The sequence below is a fragment of the Apteryx mantelli genome, chromosome 7, assembly GCF_036417845.1.
Source record: "Apteryx mantelli isolate bAptMan1 chromosome 7, bAptMan1.hap1, whole genome shotgun sequence".
In the NCBI taxonomy this organism is placed as follows: Eukaryota; Metazoa; Chordata; class Aves; order Apterygiformes; family Apterygidae; genus Apteryx; species Apteryx mantelli.
Genome location: NC_089984.1, coordinates 4387402 through 4411190, shown reverse-complemented (window position 1 = coordinate 4411190; position 23789 = coordinate 4387402). Strand labels below are relative to the sequence as shown.

The following is a 23789-nucleotide window of genomic DNA, read 5'->3' as shown; positions in this document are numbered from 1 at the left end:
TAAGAGTGAAATTTCACTGAACCTGAAAAGAAGTGAAGGTGAACTTTATCTCCTTTGGAAGAATGGAAGGGCAACGCAAAGATGTCCATGGGGCTTGCGTGAAGATCCGTTTTGTTGGTAAAGCAGACGCTTTGCTCTGAAAATCGGTGCGGGATCATTGCAGGTTGTGCATGTGAACGCACACATCTATTTGCACAACCGGACAAATTTATGAAAAATTGGTGTCTTAAATATACCTAGGAGAATTATTATTTTTCCTGTTACCTTCAATTAAAAGCAATATTGGTGCCACTGTTAATATCGCTATTAAAACAGTGTAGAAAAGTGGTTGTAATGATAGTGATACAGAATTTGTAACTGGATCTGGGATGACAACCTTTAATGAGAGGAGGACAGCGGTGGGCGTAGTTGGGATGAAGTCAGGTGTCCGGGAGTTTCACCTGGCATTCCCGTGCCTAAACTAGAAGAACGCCTATTAGTTGCAAGTGCAGGGGGGGGAAAAGAAATCAATAAAGAACGTGTAAATGTTTCTTCACAAAGCTGAGAGAAGCGGTCCGCAGCGGTGCTTGTTAACCCTGGAAGATTACGGTCCTTCTTCAGCCCAGTGGCTGGAAAATGCCATTTGCCTGGAGATCGACTCCTGCAAAATTCACCCCTGCTGACTTCGGGGCTTGCTTGCTTGCTCCTCCAGGTCGTGTCACTACCGAAGCCAAGTCCTCTGAAAAAAGATACTGCCGGGGTAAATTGAAAAGGCTACTTTGCGTAGCCCACGCAGGTTTTGAGGCTGTTTCTGCTCGGCCTTTCGGGCTGCAAGGTATCGCCCAGCTGGTCCCGACTTGCCCTCAGTCCATTCCGTGCCGTGGATCATGCCTCCAATCATCCATCCCTCTTTATGGCTTTTCGAATTTATTATATGATGTCTAATTTCCCTGAAGAAATTGGGAAGCCATCAGCTGCTCCTCCTTAATGCTAGCAAGTATGATTAAGCGTTTGCAAATTCGGTTGAAATCAGCAGCTATTGACACCACTGGAAGCTGTTTTCCTTTTTCCCATTTGAGATAATCACGCATTGCGAAGGAAAAACGAACAGGGAAAACGTTCTGTAGGTTTTTATGGCCATCAAGTTCTCCTCTTACAATTAAAAAAAAAATCTTTAAATCATTACAGTAAAGTATTATATTGATTTTTAAATGCCTTCCATTATTATGGGAATCTGTGCCATCCAAGCAGAAGCAGGCGAGCTTGTCTTGGCTTTTATAACTTGCTTTTTCCGCAGACAGCCTGTTGCCTCCTCCTGCTTGTTGAACAACAGTAATGATGATAAAAAAAAGCCTCCCATCCAGAATTTGCAAGCTAATCGGGGAAGCAGACTTCATAGCTTTGCATGGGGAGGGGGGAGCAAGCAAAATGTCAAAAAGGAAGAAATGTTTATTGTTCCTTAATCGCCAAATTGTAGCAAATCGAGGCTTCGGGTTGCATTGCCGCTCTTGCCCGAGATGATACCTGCCTGCCGAGCCCAGCGTCCCCCCCTGCATTATGCGTTTCGCTTAGTCCCCGGCACGGGCTCTCCCTGGGAGACGTCTCTTATAAAGCTTGTCAGCTACGGAAAAAGCAATTTAGTGAGCGCCATGATCAGATACCGATGCAGTTCAATTCCTCCTTGGCCCTGCTGTTGCTGGAAGACCTCATTGATAAAACCAGAGCCGCTGTTTTCCCCTTTGCTCGGAGATTCATTATGCCATCCTCGCTGTTCTTTCAAAATATCTTCTTTTTTTTCCCCCCCTCAAAGATGGCTTGTTTTTACCGAGGAAGAAAAGGAACTGTGTTTTTTGACAGCACGCTCTGTTAACAACGCGATCCGTCGGGATATTGGAACTTTACAATTTTCGTTTTAGGAAACTCCATAAATATCGAAAATGCTGCTCTTTATGCAACAGAAAACTAAGAGCGCAACTTCCCTGCAATATCCTGAATGGCTGAACAGGGTGCTAAATTTAACTTTTGCATTTAATTCAAGTTCAGACTTTATTTGTTTCAAGCTTTAAAGCTTGCACAACAGCTCCCCCCCCCCCCCAAATTATCATTACTGTGTTATTGCTGGGCCTTGAGGTGTGCAATGTTGCAAACCAGCCTCTCTCCCATGATTTATTTATCAGCCCGCTTGCTGAGCAGCCCTTGGAAATATGATTAGCTGACTCGACTGTAAATCTCTAAGGTTGGGGGACTTCGATTTTGGAGGAGTTGTTTTCTTCGCAGAGGTTTGTCCCTCTTTGGGGGAACAGTTTTCTGGGCGCAGAATTCTTATTTTACAAACCTGCTTAGCTCCTGCGGCAATTGGATCAAAACAATTTTCTGCCGCGGATTTATTCTCCGTTCTGTGCCTTGGTTTCACGGTGTGTTTTAAATCTGTGCTTGGGCCTTTTCTCCTCTTTTTGTGTGTTGGCTTTTGGTTCAGATCTTTGCTGACTTTATAGCAGGAACAAATAACACGTAGTGATTTTTCCTTCAACATTCCTTTTTCTTTTCTTTGAACATTTACTATGAGTGAAATTAGCTGAAATGCATGTGACAAAATAATTTCTATGAAGCTATTGAAAACCTTATTTCCATAGGCTGATTTTTTTAGTTTTTTTTTTTAACACCCTTAAAGCATGACATTTTCATTATAAGAGTGGCGTTCCTGAAAGGGAGCCCCAGACTTTGGTGTTCTGTACTACGTCAAAGAGGTGGTCAGAAACTCGTGTTCACCCTGTATTTACGTACGTATTTGTTTTGTGTTAGCTGGCAAAGATTTGGGTAAATTCTGCAAATTCCTGAGGTGAGGCACTGCCTTTCTCCACAACTGCTCACTGATGAGAGCAAGAGTCTGTAGACACTTGTATCAAATCATAGGAAGGCAAGAAGGGAGAGGAAAGGGTAAGATCCTGTGAAAACGAGATTTAATGTGACATAATGAGTCTCGCTAATAAGTTCTTGATAGTATCCTTGTTTTCATTGCCGTGCAGCATGGGAGTAACTTAGCTAATTCCCAACTTACCGCTTGTGTTCCAACCTCACACGTTCCTCAAGAAAGCGTGGGAAAGTCCAGCTTAACCGTAACGATTCCTCAATTCACCAAAAACTTTGTTGGTTTAATATTTGAGAGGGTTATGGATTTCAGCACGAGGTGATGGAATATTTCTGTGCTAGTATTCTCTGTCTAGCAGATGCCTTCTCACCCTTGTTTGAGTGGGGAGGAGATTGCTTGGCTTTCTTGATCAGCAAATTCCTCGGCTCAGCTGTGAGCCCAATGCGGGTTGAAGGCCCTTGGCTTCATCTGAAGCCCTTTTTTGTGTTGTCCAGGCATGGTGTGCACACAAATGTGGGGGAAAAGAAAATAATACTGCATCTGCATGACCATTCAGGTGTTGCAAAGCACGCGCGCGCTTTCTAGTTTTATCCAAGGCAATGGGGACTGTCAGTTGGAAGCAATGCCCGTTGCAGCGCTGTCTGCTGAACTGGTACAGCCCGAAATACTTATTCGCTATTATATCAGAAAACATCTTTCTAAACCTCAAGAAAAAATTAATGAATATTGTCATCTGCTGAATCTGAATAAATTAGGATAATCTGGAGTTTAGGAGTTGGATATTCTCTTTTCACAGTTGGATATATGTTCTTATATTCTCGGAGGAAGATACCTGGGGAGATGTTTTGAATTTTTTTTAGTGTTAGACAATTCATTGAGCTCCTTACAGCAGATGTTTAACTGTTCAGCATTTATCTTCTTATAGAGCTTCTGCATACCTCTGTGGAGCAGATTGTACATGAGAGTCTTTGAGCTCTTAGGACAACTCAATAGGTATCACGGTGCTCACTACAAATTATGAAACCATTCTACAGGAATATAAATTTCTTTGGTAAAACTGTGTTTTAGGATTGGTTTTCACAGCCAAATAAATGATGCCTATGTTCAGGTGAAGGTGAGTTGATATGAAAATGTCAACCGTGTCTGTCTAAGGAACACCACCATGAACTGGCAGGCTGAAATACTCACGTTAGTAAATGCTCCTGCTCTGGTGGCTTGTTGCCCAAAGCACTGTTATGTATTGTCTTAGCATGATTATATATTTTCAGTGTGATTCTTTCTTTTCCAGTCATCAGGAATGCTATTAATATTCCTCATGGTGTTTGGTGTCATCCAGGGCTCAATTGTGACTTTACTGTTGGTCTTGGGGACAGCTCTGGGAGCGGACGTTTGACCCAGCAGTGCTGGAGCGCCTTGGTTGGCTCAGAGGGTAGCAATAGAGCTGAATCGGGTCATCAGCTCGTGCCTCGAGCAAAGCGTGGGTAGAAATACTAACTTTTGGAGGCAGTGCAGAAAACTTTATTCTTCTAACTCTAAAAATTTGTCATTTCCTCCTTTTTCCATATTATCTGCCCTGGAGGAAGAAGAACAGATAGAGAATAGATATCATAGGCAAACTTAGCTTTGTATCTCAGCCGGACCATGGAAAAGATAGAAAATCTGCTTTATAAAGTAGAGCTGTCCTCAGTATCAGCTGCGTGACAGTTATTAGGGTCCCCTCTCATTCTTTAGAAATCTCTAACCGTTGACGTGTTGCAAATAATAGGCAGTGATTTTTCTTTTCTCATTCAAACTTGATAGGAAAGAGCCCCTTAAAGCCACCTACGGCAAATTGCAACTTATCGAGCATGGCTCTGCATGGGACCTGGAGCGGGTAGCTAACCTGCAATCCGAAATTCTTATCGGCTCTTGCAATTAGTTTGCAGTACGTCGTGACTCGTTAGCATGTGATGATTTAGCAGCAAGCAGGCGATACAGGGAGAAATATGATAGATACAGGGGGAATGCAGCACGCCGAATTGTGTGTTATTGACCCGAGAGGTTTTAAGTCACTTAAAAGCGGCTGTTCGATAATGCATGACATCACTATATTTTGGGGAGGTATTTGAGCACGATTCAAGATACGTGACATAGCTCTCACGTCTAAGATACTGCGGGAGTTTTGATGCCCTTAATTTCAATGATTATTAAAAATTATGCGTTCCCCAACTGATAAGACCTTAGATATGCTCTTCCACGTTCGTTAATCTAGTGGCCGCCTCGTTGGTGTGGCTATGTTCTCCTAGTTCTAATTTGAGCTTAAATGGAAAAGTCACTTGCGTTTTTCGCGGATTATTAAAACAATCCAAAAGTACCGTTTGCTTTCCTTCAAGGCACATCAGTCTATTTAATTCAAAGCTGCCTCGAATTATCCCTAAATATTTCAGCTGATCGCAATTAATCTCATTGCCTGGTATCTTGTAGTTTACGATGGTCCCATTTCTGGGTGCGTACAGCACTAAGAAAGGGAAAAAAAACACTTATGGAATAAAAATTTAACAGATTTCATTTTTCATTCTCTTTTTTTTCTTATAAAACTAGCTTCTGTTGAAGTTGAAGACTTAGCCAACCTTTTCCAATGAAATTGTTTGGGCTGGGGGTGTGTTTTGAACTATAATCTGGATTTGTCTGCGAGTACTTTGACTGTTACTATCAATTCAAAATGGCTTTTTTTTTTTCCCCTTTGGACATTTTCATGCATAATCTTATCTCTCAGCATGGAACTTTTATGCGATCCTACAGCGTTTTAAAAATTCAAACGCGTGTCAAATGTATCTTCTTCTCTCTTTCTTCATGCCTATTTTGAGCTCTTCTTCCTCATTATGCTTTTAAGAGCTTAATTTTTTAGAGTCAGAAGTGGCAACAGGCGGGTGATAAAGGACCTAGGCTGGTTATTGGCATACAAATACCGAACAACACGAAAATCTGTGATTTGGGATGGGAATTCTGTTCTTCTCGCTTTCCGTTTCTGCGGGCAGCATGCGAGACCGCTCCACTTCTGACTAATAGTGTGAATTTTTGCAAGGACCATCAGAAGTTTTCCAATGGAGCTGCCTTTGGGATGTCTGTGCTTCAGCTTGAATTTCCGTTGCAGTAGATATTCTGCTATTTCTGCCGTTTTAGTTTCTGATCATTTTCAAATGGAATTTATATTAATTTTCTTCTTTCTTAAAGCATTTCCTGGTATTTCCCTGCTATAAGCAATGTCTGATTCAAGGAACTGTTTGTAGTGGCATAGTCGAGCGCTTGCTTGAACATTTTCAAGCTTAGAACCTTTCCGTGGAGATACCATTTTAATATAAAATGTATCTAAAAGAAAAAACTTGCAGCAGAACCCAGTGCATTGCCTACTTAATTTGGATTTCAGAAGGGACGTGTACCGTAATTATACGCTTAAACACAAGTGCTTTTTCTCCCACAATTTCAGTAGATATCCTTTTCAGCTGGATGTTTTTGTATTAAATCTGAAGACCATATAGCAGCTTTCTAAATTTGTGTGTTTCGAATCTGATTTTTTTTTTTCCTTCCCCCTATTTCAGGCAGATGTGAACCCTATCGATGTCACTCCACTGATACAAGCCATAGATCAGGACCGAAACATCCAGCCTCCTTCGGACCGACCGGGCATCCTCTATTCCATCCTAGTTGGTTGGTGTCTGCTCCTCTTGCTCTCACTCACTTTATTATGACCGGCCAGAGAAAAATTAACTGGGAGAGTGGAAACCTAATAAAAATTCACACTGTGGTTAGTGGGATGTTTGAAATCATTGTTCTACCTGTTTACGCTTAACTGTGATTTAGAAGCTTATTTCAAATAGCTGCATTATTTATTATTACTTATTCAGACTAGAATTATTTATTCAGATTTTGTTTTGCTGCCTGCGATCTGGCGTGCTTTCCCTTGTATTTCAGAGACTAACGCTACAGTAATTCCCAGGCCCTGCGACCAGCCTGGGAATTGCGAATTGGTGGGTTTTGTGGAACCCCACCTTTTTCATGCTGTTTGCTGCTTTAGACTTCAGCCACGTTGGGTTTCCCTGCTGTAAAAGTGAGATTTTTAATGAGCAGAGTGCGCAGTTCTGCTCGTCATAATAAAAGATGCTCGTGGATATTATAGATCTGTTCTGTAAGTGGGGAAAAATAATAGGGTTGATGGTTATTTCTAAATTCAGCTGTTAGTTATGCACCCCAAGTACAGCATTTAGTCCATTTTGTTTAAAGTTCTTTCTGTGACTTGCTAAGTTCATTATGAGTTAACTTTGTTTAAAAAAAATTGCTTTTCATCAATCTTTGTTACTTTTAATGTTTGCATCATTGTCTTGACCTGGGAGAAATAATTCAGAAAGATTTATTATAGGAGCAGTTTTATTCTTTGTATTGTTCATTAGAAAGGCTATTTATTTTTGCCATGGTCTTCAAAAGGATTCCTTTTTTTTTTTTTTTGATTTAAAATATGTCTTCATTTTTGCCAGCACACAGTGCTATTTATATGGGAATCTTTATCACAGAATATGTTAAATAGTTTCACAGGAAATAGCCCTTGCAGATATTTCTTGTTATAGGGATTTTCCTTTACTTTAGATCTGAATGTAGCTCTTCCTTATACCCTCAGGTATGTCTTTTTTTTAAATTAATTAAATATAAATTAATTAAATTTAATTAATTAAAAAAACTTTTTAATGCTGGAAGGTCTGAACTAAGAGAGAAAAAGCTACTTAGCTGAATGAGAGATTGATTTTGAATTTTATGTGCTTTGACTGAGTTTTAATTTGGTGGTTCTTCTACTCTGCTCGCCTTTCTTTCCCCTGCACCTCTCTGCACCAAGGCAAGTGCTGGCATATGTCTTGGGCCCTATGAATGTCTTATATGAAGATAAGTCGGCGTATCTTTCTCGGTATCTTTAAGATCTGCTGTACAGAAGCCTTTCCTTCAACAAAGCCCGGCATCACTGCAGTGATAACTCGCACTTCTACTTAATGTGGCTTACCAACCTCATCCTTCACTGCAGAGCAAAATCCCTGGAGTTGCAAGAACGACCGGTTCTCCTGCAATTCATCGACAAAGAATTGGGGACCAGCTCCACGTGATGAAGCAGGACGCTGGTGGAAGCCTGATTGCACGTTTGCGCGGGCATAGCACTGCTGAAGGCAAACGTGACTTGAGGGTAGGGCGCTCCAGAAACGAAGAAGTTGCTGAAGCGCGTTACCTGTGCGTTATTTTCTGCTTGCTTGCTTCTTCTGAACTCGAGTGCAGTCCTCTCAAACCTGCGAGGCAGCGTATCAAGGTGCCTGAATGCACTCGTTCAGGTAGTAATGCACTGGTGTGGATAAAATGATGCAAAATCAGGTTTGCGTGTTCTTGAGTGAGGGTCGTCCTAAAGATTAGAGACTAGGTACAGCAGAATGCTCCTGGGATTGTTGTCTTCTGCTTGAAGTATTAGTTAACGTACCGGATGACAGAAGTGCCTTGCAAAGTACAGTAAAGTACTTCACCAGAGAGGACTTCAGGAGAGACTGGACTTGGACAGTGCTGTAATCTTTCATTTCTTATATAATGTCTTATATTTTCATATTTAGAAACTTGATGTTTGGAATTTTTCTTCCTCCCCCATGCTCTGTGTTTTTCACTCATTGACTTTTCAGGAATGTAAATATATTTCGGTCCATGTGATGGACCTGCATATGCTGATGCATACACAAATAAGTAAGCAAATCTCTTGTCTCTTATGTGCTTTAAGAAAGGAGGTAGAACCCAGCTCACCTTACTGTCAGCTTTCAGTTTTGACCCTGGAGCTGCCTCTGTGATTTCTTGGACCAGTTTGGGGCAATTAAGTGTTCAGTTTTTGATATTTAAATAGTTAAAAAATACAGCAACATTTTTAGGGACTTCTCTCCAATTCCTTGAGCTCCCTGCTGAATTTGCCTGGCACGCAGCCTCCCGGACAGTTAACACCCTCCTCTGGCTCCAAGAAAATCAACCTTAAGAGCACTCTTAACCTTGCATCCATCTTCCTCTCCTGCCTGAGATCCTCAAGGTAGAAGAGATCATGTTTGCTCCTAGGTTGTCACCTAGCTGCTTCGATTTCCTGGGCCAAAGGAGCATAACCAGAGGTCCGTTGACCACTTGATGCTCATTTTCATTGCCTACAGCGCAACCTCAGCCTCCACATGCTTAAAGACTGGAAAAGAAACCACATCAAACCTTTCGTGTGCTGTCCTCCTGTCTCCAGGGTGCTCACAGTCTTTACTGAGCCCACTGGTGTGTGCTAGCCCACCACCTTTCAATGCCATGTGCCTCCCCCTAGACCTGTCCAAACACACAAACCACATTAATTTTTGGAGGCAGGAGACTCGGATGTGTCCGTAGAGCTTTAGACCTCATGGTTTTCTCTGTTGCATCTTCCTCCAAGCAGGGCTTGTGTAGTGGTAGTGGGAACAGTTCTCCAGCTGACAGTGCTGGTCTTTTCACATTTTGAAGACACGTAGTTCCAGTTGCATTGGGAATTTCCACTCTTCTGGAGCCAGATCAGACGTCAATATGGATTAAAGGTTGCTCTGCATGAGCAAGATACAGACGTTTTTGTGCGTGTGCAGGAGCAGATGTTTAGCTTCGTGGAAACCTTTGCTTTCAACATTTAAGGCATCCTGGAGTTTGGACTCTTCCTGTGCTAGGCAGCAGCTGAGCAGGCATCATCACTTAGGGACTAGAAACTCTGTGTTTCTGTAGGTTTTATTATAGAAAAATGACTCCGTAGCGATTTCTCCCTGTTACTGCTGTCTGGGTGTATGGCATCTATGTGTACAGAGATATTCATTGAATATTCACAGTATAGCATATGGTAATAATTGCCACATGAGGAGGTGCAGTTTTAATTACTGCATGTGAGCTTGGGCAATAACTCCAGGAGAGCTACTGAGTTTCTGAAAGTAGTTTCTAGTCATTCCTCTTGAAAGATGAACCACCACAGCACTGTTCACCAGAAAAGCATGGGACTTTCTGCCTTGTTTATATTGGATCGAGGATTTGGCACAGCGGTATTCGTCTTGCTCTCGTGGCAGCTTTAAGATCTAGAAACTCATGAGCTCAGAGGACTTGCTGGGGCTTTTCTACCGTCTGAAAGGAGAGCTTTCTATCTCTCAGCTGCTATGCGGGACGATGCCTAGACCTGAAATGACTTGAGATCTTAGACCTTGAAATTGTATTTTTGGGTTTTCCAAATGCTTTTAATAATACTGATAAGCTGTGAGATGCCCGAGATCATGCTGTTTCTAAACGCTTTTCCTTTCTGAGCTCTGCTCAGGTTTGTGCTCTCACACCTCCCCAGCTGAGGGTCAGCCTAGCTCAGGACCAGTTGGGCAATGAGACTGAAATGACCTGGGATGAGACGCAGCGATTAGCCTAGACAAGGCTGAGGCAGTTTTCTGCTAGGGAAACCTGATGCGCAAACTAGGAGAGGACAGACCGCAATTTTTAAGGGAAATATGGTGTGGCCTCTGTCCCCTGGTAGGCGAGAGAACGTGTTGCTGAGTGGTATCCCCTGCGCTTATGGCTTCATCCAGCCTTGGCAGTTCATGCTCCACCATTGCTATGCTTTTGTATGCTTTCTTTGAGCATCATCTGGCTTTAAATCACTACAGCTTAGTTCTCATCTCCTGTGGTTTTGGTGCTAGAGCCTGTTGGCTTGAGCGACTGGCCAGGCGCAGCAAGGCCACTGCCACCCCATCCTTGTATAGTCCACCTGGATCTCCTTTGGTTCAAACATGGCCTCAGGCTCTGGTCGCTTCTGTTTTAACCGGTTTGGAGAGTATCCTGGGGACACAGTGCTGTGAAGGCACTATTAACTGCTGACAATATACGGAAGCTGTAAGACAAGTATTAGGTCTCATCTGATACCTCCTCCGTGATGAGAAACTTCTTGGAGACTTGTCTAAGATGATGTACTCTTTCAGCAGATTTATTATTAAAAATGTATTAAAGAGCTTGCCCATAGCAGTAACAAGATATAACGTATTTTAAACACGTATTTCTAACTGCCCAGACACTTGCAATTTAAAATATTTTCAGAGGAGGAATATACAATATAAAAAGCTTGACTGGCCAGGTTTTTTTCAGCACTTTAAAATGATCTTTGTGCATTATGTGCCTCACCACCCATGAGCAGCAGCATGGCTATCTTGAACTTGGTGGTAAAATTTCATATCACGTCACCTCGCTGTTTATTTTCTTTGTTTAAATATGTGCTTGCAAAAAAATGTTCACAGCGTTCTTTGCTTTCTGACTGATGTGTCAGCCTATGTCCAGCGATTCCTCAGGGGAAGCTGGAGAGAAAAGAAAATAATCTCGGTGGTGTATGTTTAGGAAGTTGGGTTTCATGAACGGGGAGGATGGAAGTGGAAGATCATTTCTCCCTGCGTCCTCTCAGCTTGTCACGTTATCTCCTGGAACCTGAGAGGCGGAATTGCAGCAGTTTGTCGCTGTGTTTGGGCTTCTGTTGTTAGCAACTACACGGATTTTCCCCGTTGAGAAGAATCTTCGTGCTGAGAGAGGGAGTAAGGTAGCAACGATGACGTTAAGCGCATAATATTTGTAATATTATTAAGTTACGTGTACGCGTTGTGTAGCATCTTATCCTCATGGTAACAGGATTAGGTTTGCGGTGACTGATGAGTACAATTAATAGACCGTTTACCTAAATCTTTTGGAAGCAATGCCTTTTTTTCCCCCGCAAGCGTTTGTTCAAGCCCTGATGTCGTTTTGCAGGTACCCCTGAAGACTATCCCCAGTACTTCCACATGAACCGTACGACGGCTGTGCTCACGCTCCTGAAGCCAATCAACAGGGATCTGCATCAGAAGTTCGACTTGGTTATTAAGGTAATTTTGACAGAGTTCTCATTTCCGCTGACTTTTGAAGACTGTTTAATAACAAAAAGCTCCAGAGAAAATGTGGGATGGGCCCATTTGGTTTTTTGTTCAGCTCCTATTGATGGGAAGAGGCGTAAACCAGTGCTGTGGGCATGGTCTTCTCTAAATCTCCTATTGGTAAAGAGGGTCTAACTTCCTTTCTGTTTTGTAAATACTGTTCTTACCTTAATTCCGCAGTCTTAACTTGATACCAGTCTGCAGTTCTTAATTGAGCCATGCAGTCAAAGCAGGTATTGGTTAGTTGTGAAGAGCGTGTCCTTATCGAAAAATCTCAGAACGTATCTCCATCTGGTTACCGAGTTGCGGTTTTGCAAGCTTGAAACAATTTCAGCGTTCGCTATGTCCTTTGCCAATTTGAGGAATAAGAATAGGAGATAATATCCATGTGTAATTACCAAACGTGTTAAACCTGTTAAATCTAGTAAGCTATTAATTTCACTTGGAGTAAAATCGTTTGAAGAGGTAAGGTTTGCTGCAGGTGGCATTTGCGTGAAGGGGCTGCAAAAATCGGTTCAGCAGAGATGATCTCTGATGACAGTAGAGCAGAATTGTGTTTAGTCCTTTTGGGGACTGTCGGGAGTTGTCCCTACAGCTGTTATCTAATGCCACAGAAAATTGTATAAGGTTTGACGTATTTATTGGTAGGCAGAGGAGCAAGGAAGGGAGTAAGGGATGCAATAGTCCAAAGTAGTGAATCACTTGGATATTTTCCAGCATGTTTTAAACAGACCGAAAAGTGGGTTTTCCTAGCTGCAGTGTACTTTAATGAAGGAATGGCTCTGTGTGTGTGTACATATATATTTATATATGCTGAATGGCAAGTATTTGCATGAGTATTTCTGTAGTAATATGTGCTTTCTTTATATAATCCTATTCTGTCTAATCCCAGTTGTTTTATACCGAAGCAATAACTGATTGCGGTCTGGCAGAAGAGAACCAGAACTGCAGCTTATAGGCACTGGAATAACTCAGCAGCCTTTTTATGCTGGTGTTAATTTTTTTGCCACGATTGATTATTGTGCGAGCGCATCAAAGCGCAAAGGTTGTCTACGCTTAGAGCGAGCTAATTTCCAATTGCATTATTTTAAAATAATCTATTTTTGCGCCCGCTTCCCTTGGCAGAGTTCTGCTGTCACTGGGACAGATGAAAAAACCTCGGTGGATTAATATCTAAATAAATATGCTATGAAGTTACGGGTTTAAAATTGCGACGGCAGAACCCTGTAACGTTTTGTTTGTTTGTTTTGTTGTAGAAATTTGGCGGCCGTGTACGGTAGCACATTACATCAATTAAAAAAATTCGATTTCACTGGTCCGGTGATGCATTCTGCGCGCCTAAACAGCAAGCGCTGTAGTTAATGGAAATTTTTAGAGGCATTAGTAGGTTCATATTGCTGTGTAATATGTGCAGTCAAGGGGATAATAAGTAAAACTCTCAGTATATAAGAATGATAATATGCCACCTGCCAGAATAATAAAAGTTTTAATGCTGTGTTGTTTGGGGGCCTTTTGAACTGGTCTAACGCCTCAGATTTGTACCAGGGAAAACCTTTAGGTTCTCGCGTTATGTATTTTAAAGTTTGCGTTTTCGGGCCGCGCTGAGATCGTCGCATCTGAATCTCTTTTGTCCGGAAGGGTGGCGCGAGTGATGTTCCTCTTCCAACAGAAACAACGCTGTTTTTACAAAACTCGCTACGTTTAATCTTTAAAATATTCCCTCTGATATCGGGCGATCAACTTTTTTTTATTTTATTTTTTTTCCCCTGTCAAAATAATATGGAGAAAGTGAAATGGAAAAAGCTGGCGGAGTCGATACATGTTTATTAGCGTGCGTGAAGTAAGGCTGGCGGGAAATTGGTGCTCTCGTCTGCGGTATTAAAAAGAACCCTGCGTCTCTGATGAATGTTTAATTCTCAGATAGGAAGACAATCGAAAAAGCAAAACTTTTAAATAAGAAAAGCTGGCTTTCGGCCTCCCCGCGGTCTCTAGAAGTTATTTGATGAATAAATAAGAATTTTAATCTTCTGTTATAGAGAGAATAGGGGTGTGCGAGCCCCGAAGCGGAGCTGGGCTCTGCAGCGGGGCAGCACGTTCATCCGCCCCCAGGGAAGCCCGTCGCTTCCCTGCGGAGCAATGGGGGCTGTACCCAAAGAATAGGTTTTTTTTTTTTTATTTGCAAAACTGAAGCATCCATGTGGCGGCTGCAAGGCTGTCAGAATAAGTATGGTTAATACTGTATCTAAAAATGCAGCGTCTCGGAGGCTCACTCCAAAACGTGTAAACCTATGAATCTGAGCAATTGTGCATGTCCTTCCTGTTCACCTGCCGTTTCTTCTGTTTCTCAAAATTGTTCCTCAAATGCAAAAAAAAAAAAAACACCCCATGAGAATAATTCTTTTCTGCCATCAGCTCCCACTTTTGGAGGAAGTTTTCTCTATTTATATAAATAGACATCTTTACACATGCACACGTGCACAAACACATTTTTAATTGCAGTCTGAAGATTTAGGTCCATCAAGGCAGCAACTGCATCTCTTTGCAGAGTGGACAATCTCGGGAGCAGGCAGTCCTGGTTTACAAAAGGTAGTTGCTAGAGAAATCAAGCCAAAGCAACACGCTTTCTGCTCTCTCAAAGGCTCAGGAAAATAATGCCTTTTTTGATCGGGAGCCTTGCTTAAACGTCTCCTGATATTCTCAACAAAATAATAAATCTATTAAAATTGCATTTCCTTCCGCGTTGTTCCCGCGGCTGCTATCTTTGCCCTGAGGACAACGTTTTGCGATAGGAAGGAATGCAATCGGTTTGTTCCCAAGTAAAGTTAATTTTACCTCTGATAACTATGTGCTTTTGGAAGGGGCATATAGCTGCTTGGAGAGTAAGTCAGCAGCTTTGCTTCTGTTTTGGGGGAAGAAAAAAAAAAAGACCATTATTCTGTAGACCTGAGACTATGTTCTTGTTGTTACCAGCTCTGAAAAGTGTAAGGGAGCTTTTGATTTCTTTTCGAAGCATGTGTACCATGGGGAGGGGAAAAAAAAAAAGGAAATGCTGATCTAATTGATGCACTCTGATCCTTTTGTATTAGAGCATCAGTTATTTATCAGTCGGACAATATAACCTGGCAGCTCTATTAAAATCAATTTCAAAAGTGCATTGAGCACCGAAGACTGGATGTGCTTTGAGAGCCAACAGAGCATTAAGGATGGAAACGCTACGCTACCGAGGGATTCGCCGCATCTTTAAAGGCCAGATTGCGAGAAAATTCCTCGTGTCGAGCGTTAATTCGCTCCCTAGGCACTCGCATGGCTTTCCAAGGAGCCTGAGGATAAGGAGTTAGACCTTGCCGCGAGGGCTATTAGTCCAGCCCAAAGGCTGCGTATTGCTCTGTGGTATCCGGAGAGTTGGGGGAAAATTGTCACTAGCAAATCATAGATAGTTTTTGCTCTATTGCAAACTGCCCCCCCCAAATTAATTTAAAAACATCATGGTTTCTTAGATTATTTCAGTGTCTTGTAGAGCAGAAAATGAGCCTCCTTTAAATAAATAAATACGTAAATAACAATGTAGTCTACTTCAAGCATAGGAATTTTTGCATCTCTGTTGAGACCCTAAAAGGTCCTACTAAAGACACTGACATTAATGCAGAGGAAAGTTTGTAGCGTAGTGTTGGGAAGTTTTATTTCTTATTAGAGAATTAATCACACCATCTTTTAGCGCCGTAAACGTTACTGCCTCTAAAAAATGAGTATTCAGGTGCTCAGAGGATAAGCAAAGAGCAAGTCAAATCAAAAAAATTTTTAAAGGACTAAATAGAGAAGCTCTTGGAATATTTCAGTCAAGCTGCTGCAAAAAGCGTACGTTAAACACACGTCTTCCCATAAAGACAAAGCATCCACTCATGTGTGCATATTTATGCAAGCACTTAACGTTTTTTATGAGTCATTGTAATTCTGTATGTCAGTTGAATGTTTTCTCTCTAACAACAAAACAGAGGAAGGTATTGAGAAGAGGGTTTAACTCAAATGCTATGGGAAAGTGGCATTGGGTTTATTACAGACAGGTATGTTGCAAACAAAGCCTATTAAAAAAACATGCAACTTTTGGAGCTTATGGTTGTTTTAAGTGACATTTTAATTCCATCAGGTTCTTTGGACTAAAATCTCTCCCCTTCTGATTTTACCTGCTGAGAGTAAATTGAATAGTTTTTGAGCCAGGGACCATGATGGAAAAGTGATACGGGAAAGTCCCTCAATTGGAACGTGGTAAGGACGAAGGAAGCCTAAACCAGGATAATCTGTAATTGCATGAACAAGGAATTTGCATGTTATGTAGGCTGGGGATCTTAAAACATCTATTTTGTTAGCAGCTGTTCTATAACAACCTCATAATACATGCTGGAAGTCACCTCTGGTTCTCCCAACACCTAAATATTGCAGTGGGTTGGTATCCAATAAGTAAGGGAGAATCAAGGTTTCTGTGCATTCAGTATTGTTATAGAAGCCGTAGGAGTTTTAAAAAAGACTCCGGAAATATTTTGAGGCTACGGAAATATAAGCATACCTTTTCACTTTTTGGTGATATCTCTCTCTCTATGTTATTTACCTAGAAAAAGCAATGCTCCCAAATTTCTGCAGCGTGAGGAAAATGCATGCATATCAGATTCCAACTCAGAGTAGGAATTTTATTTCTCTTGCAAGAATTAGTCTCCTGTTTTTAATGGCATGGGGATACTTGCATTAATGATTAAAAAGAACTGTTGAATATTGTAATTTGAGATTGGAAAAACAGAGGAAAGTTGTTCACTTCCAGTACACACGCACATACTGGGAAAATTCAATTAATAACATAGTTTTAAAGTATGTTTTTGTATGATCTGTACAGTTAATTCTTAAACCACTGTTATATTTGTAGTCATGCCAGATTCACGTAAACTGGACATCTCATTAAAATCTCCAGTTATATTGAGGGGAGGAAAAAAAAGAAGGAAATAAGCTTCCTAGCCTCAAATAACATTTGTAGCCTGAGTTGTAATAAGATTTCTCCTTGCATCTGAGGGTTTCACAGCTCTCGTGGAATAGCTTCTTACAGACTAGAATTGCTTTGCGTCACGGTCGCTTGGGTCTTTTGGTGCCTTCTCAACACTGTTGGTGGCAGCAGCATACTTCAGCGCTGGGCAGCAGTAGTGCCGAATATTTTCAATAATGCCGTTCTAGAATATTTTTCTCAAAAGTCTGTTATCCCCCAGTGGTATTTCAGTCAGACTGGCATTAACCTCGTGGCAGGTAACACCATAGCCATTCTGTAGCGGCGTTCCATTTCCGTGTTGTTTAGGCGGTAGCAGAAAGTCAACGCGTGGTGGCAAGAGTTTAAAAAACTCTTAGAAATTCCAGCGTTACAAGAAGATTGGTTTGGGGACCCATTCTACAAGAAGTGATGTTTCCAGCCATACCATCTACTTCGTTTACTCTCCAGCCTTGCAACTTTGAACGGAGTGCGACTTTCAATTTTTAGAAGGCGTTTTTTTCCAGTAAGTTGTGGCATTGAGATAGGATGTAACTGGCCAAAGTATGTTTGAATAATTTGGGGTGAGCCTGAATTTGTGTGCCCGTTATCTGCCCACCCCGATAAGTGGCCGGCCACTACCCCCTTCCACTGGAGGCCACTATGGATCAGGGACAGATGCTCCTGGGTGCGTGTGTTGGCTGTTCCAGTACAGTTAAGCCGGCAGACTTTGCGATATGCATGGTTTTCGCTGATGATGGATCTCAGCAGACAGGACAGAAAGCGATACTCTCCTGCCGCACACGCTGGAGGTTAATTGGTTTCTCTGTTCCTGTTGGGAACTTTATTGATCTGTTCTGGCCATTGCTCTCCGGGCTATTGAGAGCTTTCCTGGATTACATGAAAAGAAGCGGGCATAGCTTTAGCAACTGTCTTAGGATCAAAATGCGGATAAATGTGCACTTGGGAGGCAGAAAGTAAATTGGATGTATGTCACGGGTTTTTTATGATATATTCGTTGAACAAAGCTTTTTTCCTGATCAGAGTGGAGGTACAGGGAGACACAGAGTGTGAGTATGTTTTACCAGTTACTGGCAAGTGCAGAGGGCAGGACTAAGTGCTTAGTTTTCTTATGAAGGAGGTAGGCCATCAAGCACAGCGCTCTGCGGGGAGCCCTGTGCTTTTTTGAACTTGGGAATGATTTCAAAGGAGGTTGAAATGCCGAAATAACCGAGTTTGATCCTGACTTCTTACAGAATCACAGAACGCCTGAGATTGGAAGGCACCTCTGGAGATCCTAGTTCAACCCCCCTGCTCAAAGCAGGGTCAGCTAGAGCAGGTTGCTCAGGGCCACATCTGGTTGGGTTTTGAATAACTCCAAGGTTGGAGACTCCATGACCTCTTTGGGCGACCTGTCCCAGTGTTTGACCACCCGCACTGTGAAGAAGCTTTTTCTTATGTTTGAATGGGATTATTTGTATTTCATTTTGTGCCAATTGCCTCTTGTCCTGTGACTGGCCACCACTGAGAAGTGTCTGGTCCTGTCGTCTTTACACCTTCCCATCCGGTATTTGTACGCTTCAGTAATATCACCCTGAGCCTTCTCTTCTCCAGGCTGAGCAGTCCCAGCTCTCTCAGCTTCTCATGTGAGCTGCTCCAGTCCCTTAGTCATCTTTGTAACCCTGCTCCAGTCTCGCTCCAGTTTGTCCATGTCTCTCTTGTTCTGGGGAGCCCGGCACTGGACACAGCACTCCAGATGTGGTCCCGCCAGTGCTGAGTAGAGAGGAAGAATCGCCTCCCTCGACCTGCTGGCAATGCTCTTCCTCATGCAGCCCAGGATGCTGTTGGGCTTCTTGGCCACGAGGGTGCATTGCTAGCTCTATCTCAAAAAGGGCAGAGGAGAACTGAAGTAGGTTCAGATCAGGGAAGGAAGGATGAAAATATGATAGATAGTGACATGATTTTAAGAGTGAAGAGGAGTCAGTAGTTGACTGTCTTTTGCAATGCAAGAAATAGGATTTATCACATGAAGCAAGCAGGTGGCAAGTTCAAAGCAGGCAAGAGAAGGTTGTTCTTCATCTAATGTAGTTTATCTGTGGGATGCTTTTGACAGCCACTGCTGGAGATGCTGAAAGTTGACACTGGGGGTAGGCAGAGGCTGGGCAAGTTCGTGGCGGAAAAGTCCACTGGTATAAGGAGAAATCCAGGGTACCTGTGGTTCAGGAAATCTCTGAGCTGCAAATTGTCGGCAGCCAGGAGGTTGCCCTGAGAAGCATTGCTGTAAGCTTCTTCCGTGCTTACCTTCTCTAGGCTTCTATCTTCGGCTGCAGTTGTAAACAGGATTTTGCACTAGATAGATTATTGGTTTGACCCAGTTTAGCTCTTCTTGCGATCCGCTTTTCTTACGAGTTTGGTATGGTAGCAGCCCAGGAGAAGACACGCACCAGTTGAGGCTCACTAGACTAGAAAGCCCTGGACTACTGCTGCAGAAATTGTGCAGAGTCCATGCTTTTTGTGGCTGGAAAAGTCCTTAATTATCTGACCCTTTTCACCACTTCAAAAACTTCATATATGCAGTATTTTTTTTTAGTTTTTATATGTCACCCTCCAACTCCTTTCATGCCATTTCTGTCTCTTGGCCTCCATGTACTTATCGACTTTTATTTGTCACCTTCGTTCAGGTTAGCTGTAATATTCCTCTGTCTTCCAGTGTTTCTCAAAGAATACATTTTTCTGTGTTTAAGAGGATTTGTGCCTATTCTTCTTTGGTCTTCTAAATTTTTCAGTGGTTGCAAATAGAGATTTCAGCAAGAAGAGTAATGCCTCCTTTACTTTGGTTTAATCAATGTGACAAATACGTTAGAGTTGGAGTATATAATGTAAATATCAAGACATTTATCCCTTTGAACTGCGTGTGTAGGCTGCAGTGTTGAGAACTTGAAGTAAGCTTCATAGTGAAGCTATGGAAATGCGTTGTTTTTGTCTCGAGCTGTGACTGGAGACGGTCTCATCTGATGTTCTGGCGCAAGGGTAGAGATGTTAACATCTGTAATGGGAAACATCGAGTGGTTGCTGTGTCTTCGAATAGGCTGTGAGCCGAACAAATGAGAGCACTATTGTGCCCATGGCAAAAGATAGAACAAAGAATAGAAGAAATGTATTTTCGTTAAACAGTCACTCAACCCGCTTTCTGCCAATGAAGAAATCTTCAAAATCATTGGCTTGGTGGAACTGCAATGCATCTCCTGTAGGTATAAGTACGATAACTGCATTTTACCTTGGCTTTTCAAATGTTCCTCCCTTAAGTGAACTCAGTTATATTCAGTTACTTCCTTGGGCTTATCGCTATCAAAAAAGTGTAGCCAATCCAAATAACCTGGAAATTTCTGTTCCCTTTGAGGTGGCTTTTTTATCTTTGTTAAGTGTAATGTGGTGGTGAGCTCCGAGGTAGAAATGAAAATCCGAGTGCAGAGTGAGGTTTGGTGTTCGAGAATAAGGAAAAAAAGGTGCAGGAAGACACTATTTAAAAACCTTTATGATACATGGATAAATTGTTTCTTCTTATGATTAAAAAGTCAGTCTTTCCCCAAAGTTACCAAATACCGATTTCCCCCCCCCCCCCGTGTTTGACAGCATCTTGGAATGGCAGATGTTTTCCTTGCATTTAGAACATTAAATCACAGATATACATTAAATAAGACTAGTGACTATGAGTTAAGACTGACCCTAAATTGTGTTGTTATTCATAGAGCCACAGAAAGATTAAAATCCACAGCGAGTAAGCTCCATAACTACTTATATTTACAGAAATATCTGCATTTCCTGTCTGCAGTAAAAAGACCTTTTTTCTTTCATTCTGTTCATCACTTAGGACTTGATATAATCACTTTATAGTTGGCGTTTCCTTTAACTGAAGGAAGAAGAAAGAGTTTTCTTATTTGGAAAGGTGGTCACCCGTAAGGATTACTGTTCCTTGCCCACAGTGTCATGAGCCCTAGTGATACTGAAGTCACTTATCCTTGACACAAGAAGGAAAAATATATGTTTTGGGTGGGGGGGTTTTTCCAGCCTGCTGTCTAGACACATTATGTGCCAATATCATTTCAGTGCCACATCACAAGCTTCACTGACTGTAAAGTCAGGTTTCTTCCATGTCTGAAGATACTCTCTGCTGCTTGTCCTTAAGCCAATTTTTAATCCATTTTCATAGTTCTTTCCTTATGCTGTACTTTCTGACCTTGTAAATTAATCCAGTGTGTGATATACAACCCTAGCGCTTTCCCTAAATCTTGATAAATTATGTCCCTAGTCTCACCTTTATCTTCCAATTCAGTCACAAACTCAAAAAATAGGAGCAGCTTTGTCACACTTGACCTTCCTTTTCTCCATCTGTGCTGGCTGCTCCTTTTTTTAATTGCATAGGTATAAACGCTATATAATATTTCCATGTCCGTCACAGCCAAAGTCAAGTTTGAGTGTCTGAAGCTCCTGGACCTTGTTCTTGTCTTAAATAGAAGACCTGAACTGGCTTGGCTGCAGGTCTCTAGTCCTACACCTTTTTGGTGAGCTATCAAATGCAGTTGCCAGAGGCTTTTCCTGACTTCTTTTGCCATATCTCTTGAAACATTAGGCTGTAATCGATGGTAGGGAGCACAGAGGGAATCTGCAGTCTTAGTGAAAGGAGATGAGCGCGAGACTGGAAGCAGTTGCAGCAGTTGAGTTTACGACGTTTATGGTTCTCGCTGGGATGCTTGCGAAAAAACGGCAGATAACTGGACCACAAAAAAGACCTAACTTGACCGAACTGTTGTTATAGTCTATTGGAAGCTCTCTTTATCGTCTGGGTTGTCTAGCAGTAAAGTTTTAGCATGTTTCTTTTTCAGTGGTACTTAAACGGGTGTATCAACTCCAAAACCAGTATTGACTTCCAACAGCAAAAGAAGATCTGAAGTTATTTTTCCGAAAAGCCAAAAGTCAAATTATAGATATGTTATGAATCTTCTTCAAATATCATTCTATCCTCTGTGTTTGCTTTACATGGACCTGTAAGTATCTAGGATTCCTTGCCCAATTTTTTGCATGGAATTGTAGGTATGACAGTGCAGGTGTTTGGCAAGCCTCAGTCTTAATCCCAACAGTTGTGTGTTGGGGTACAGTTATCATCACTGAATTGGAAGAAATAAAAAATACGGCGTTATTGCGTGCAGCTAATTCTAGGTAAGCTGTTTTTTGAATGTTTATGAATTAGTCTAGCCGTAAGATTAAAAAAAATTTTTTGAGAATTGTATTTATACATCAAAGGAAAATTTAATCTGCTCGTAGATATTTTGTGAGTGGGAACAAAATGTAGTTCAAGCACATTGGCTGTGAATTATTTACTCGTTTCCGATGCCGGGTCCTGCAGGGAACAGAAGCAATGATTTGGTCATGTTTTAAAAGAAACCCCATCCAGAAGCTAACCTGGTAGGCGTAGATATAATAGGTTTAGGTTAATAACTGTTCAGAAGCACAAGGAGAGCAATGTCTCAAAGCTACTTGGTTGAATAAAAGGATTAAGTTGCCCAGGGAATTGAGAGGATTTTGATAGTGCAGAGCAAATGACTTTGGGACCTGACCGCGGTTAGCAAAGCTCCGGTTTCGAGGAAGAAAAGATGACTGTGGTGGCACTAATTTCAGCAAATCTTTTGGCTGTAGAGTGCATGGAAAAAGATTATTTTGATGGAGCAGATTGTTTTTTCCAAGAAAAATTCTTTGGGCTGATATTTCCATGATGCTGTGTTTAAAAAAGCAGTCACATAATCAGAAGTGTAAACTAGACTCTTTTTCCATTAACATTCATCAATTTATTTTTGCACTTTCTCCTATTTCAGACACTGTTAGCCCAGTTTTATCTTGGATGGTGATAACCTGCCTTCATTTTTTTTTTTTGGTTCAGGTGGTCTATGACAGGTTGCATTATTATTTTAGACGCTATTTTCAAGCTTTTCCTCACGGTGGCGGAGCGCATCCTTTTCAACAGGGTGAGAAAAGGGATATGTGACTTTTAAGACTTGCCGGAAACACGCTGTATTGTGGTTTTGCGTGGCGCCAGATTCCCTTAGCAAATTGATGGGGAAAAAACTGCAAAGGGCTATGGGAAAGTTTAGTATTGCTGCTTATAATATGGTTGTGTTCCCTTTTGCTGGTGTGTTTTTTCTCTCTCCCTGACCCAAAGACCGTGCGTGTGTAGGGGGCATTTCCAGGGGGGAGCTGAGCAGGGGGATTCACTAAAATTCTGCTGCCGTGCATGTAGTCACCAGGGATTTTTGGGAATCTGTGCATTCAACCAGCTCTTTTATTGCACTAAGGCAATATAGCAAACATTTCCTATATGCAGCGGTGATTGAATATCGGGTATTTGTTGACCCCGGTGTTACAATAATCTTAGTTTGACGGAATGCCAATTTAAAGAATCCTAAAGTGAATATAACACTTCTGGCACTTTTCAGATAATCTAAATTTGGTGTACGCTCCCGTTACCTTCCTTGGATGCTGGGCAAGACCTTTACGGGCAAAGCCTGGGGCGGAGAGCGGGGTTAGGATTGCCTCTCTGCTGGTGCCGCCTCCGGAGGTAGGACAGGTAGCTGGAGCTCTGCAAAACGAGGATTGCTCACATCCCTAGGCTGCCCGGGTCTCCGGCGCTCCTCCATCCTCCTGTGGGAATGAGCATGGGAAGTGGGGAAGATGCATCCGGAGCGCTGGGACAGCTTGCCCCTGTACCGGTGTCCATCTGGAGCTGGTTGTGTCACCAGAGGAGGTTTCCTTCACCAAACAGACCCCTGCCAGTTTATGAAAAGAGAAGAAGGTGTTTTTTTTAATTTATTTATTTTATCTGTGGATTCAGGGAGTCTTTCACATCACTTTCATTTCTCCTTTCGTTTTGGGACCGGTTTCATCTAATGCTTTGAGTATGTGAGTTTAATGGTGTTTTTCATATTGA

At 42.0% G+C, this 23789-nt stretch overlaps 1 protein-coding gene across 1 annotated transcript in view; it reads left to right on the top strand.

Annotated features, from left to right (window-relative positions):
- LOC106485155 (protocadherin-15-like) overlaps positions 1–23789 on the top strand; it is a 335439-nt gene that overhangs the window by 161085 nt on the left and 150565 nt on the right. Inside the window, exons 9-10 of the mRNA XM_067299667.1 lie at positions 6427–6535; positions 11648–11760. Coding sequence (XP_067155768.1) covers positions 6427–6535; positions 11648–11760 — 222 coding nt within the window. The remainder of the gene's footprint in view (positions 1–6426; positions 6536–11647; positions 11761–23789) is intronic.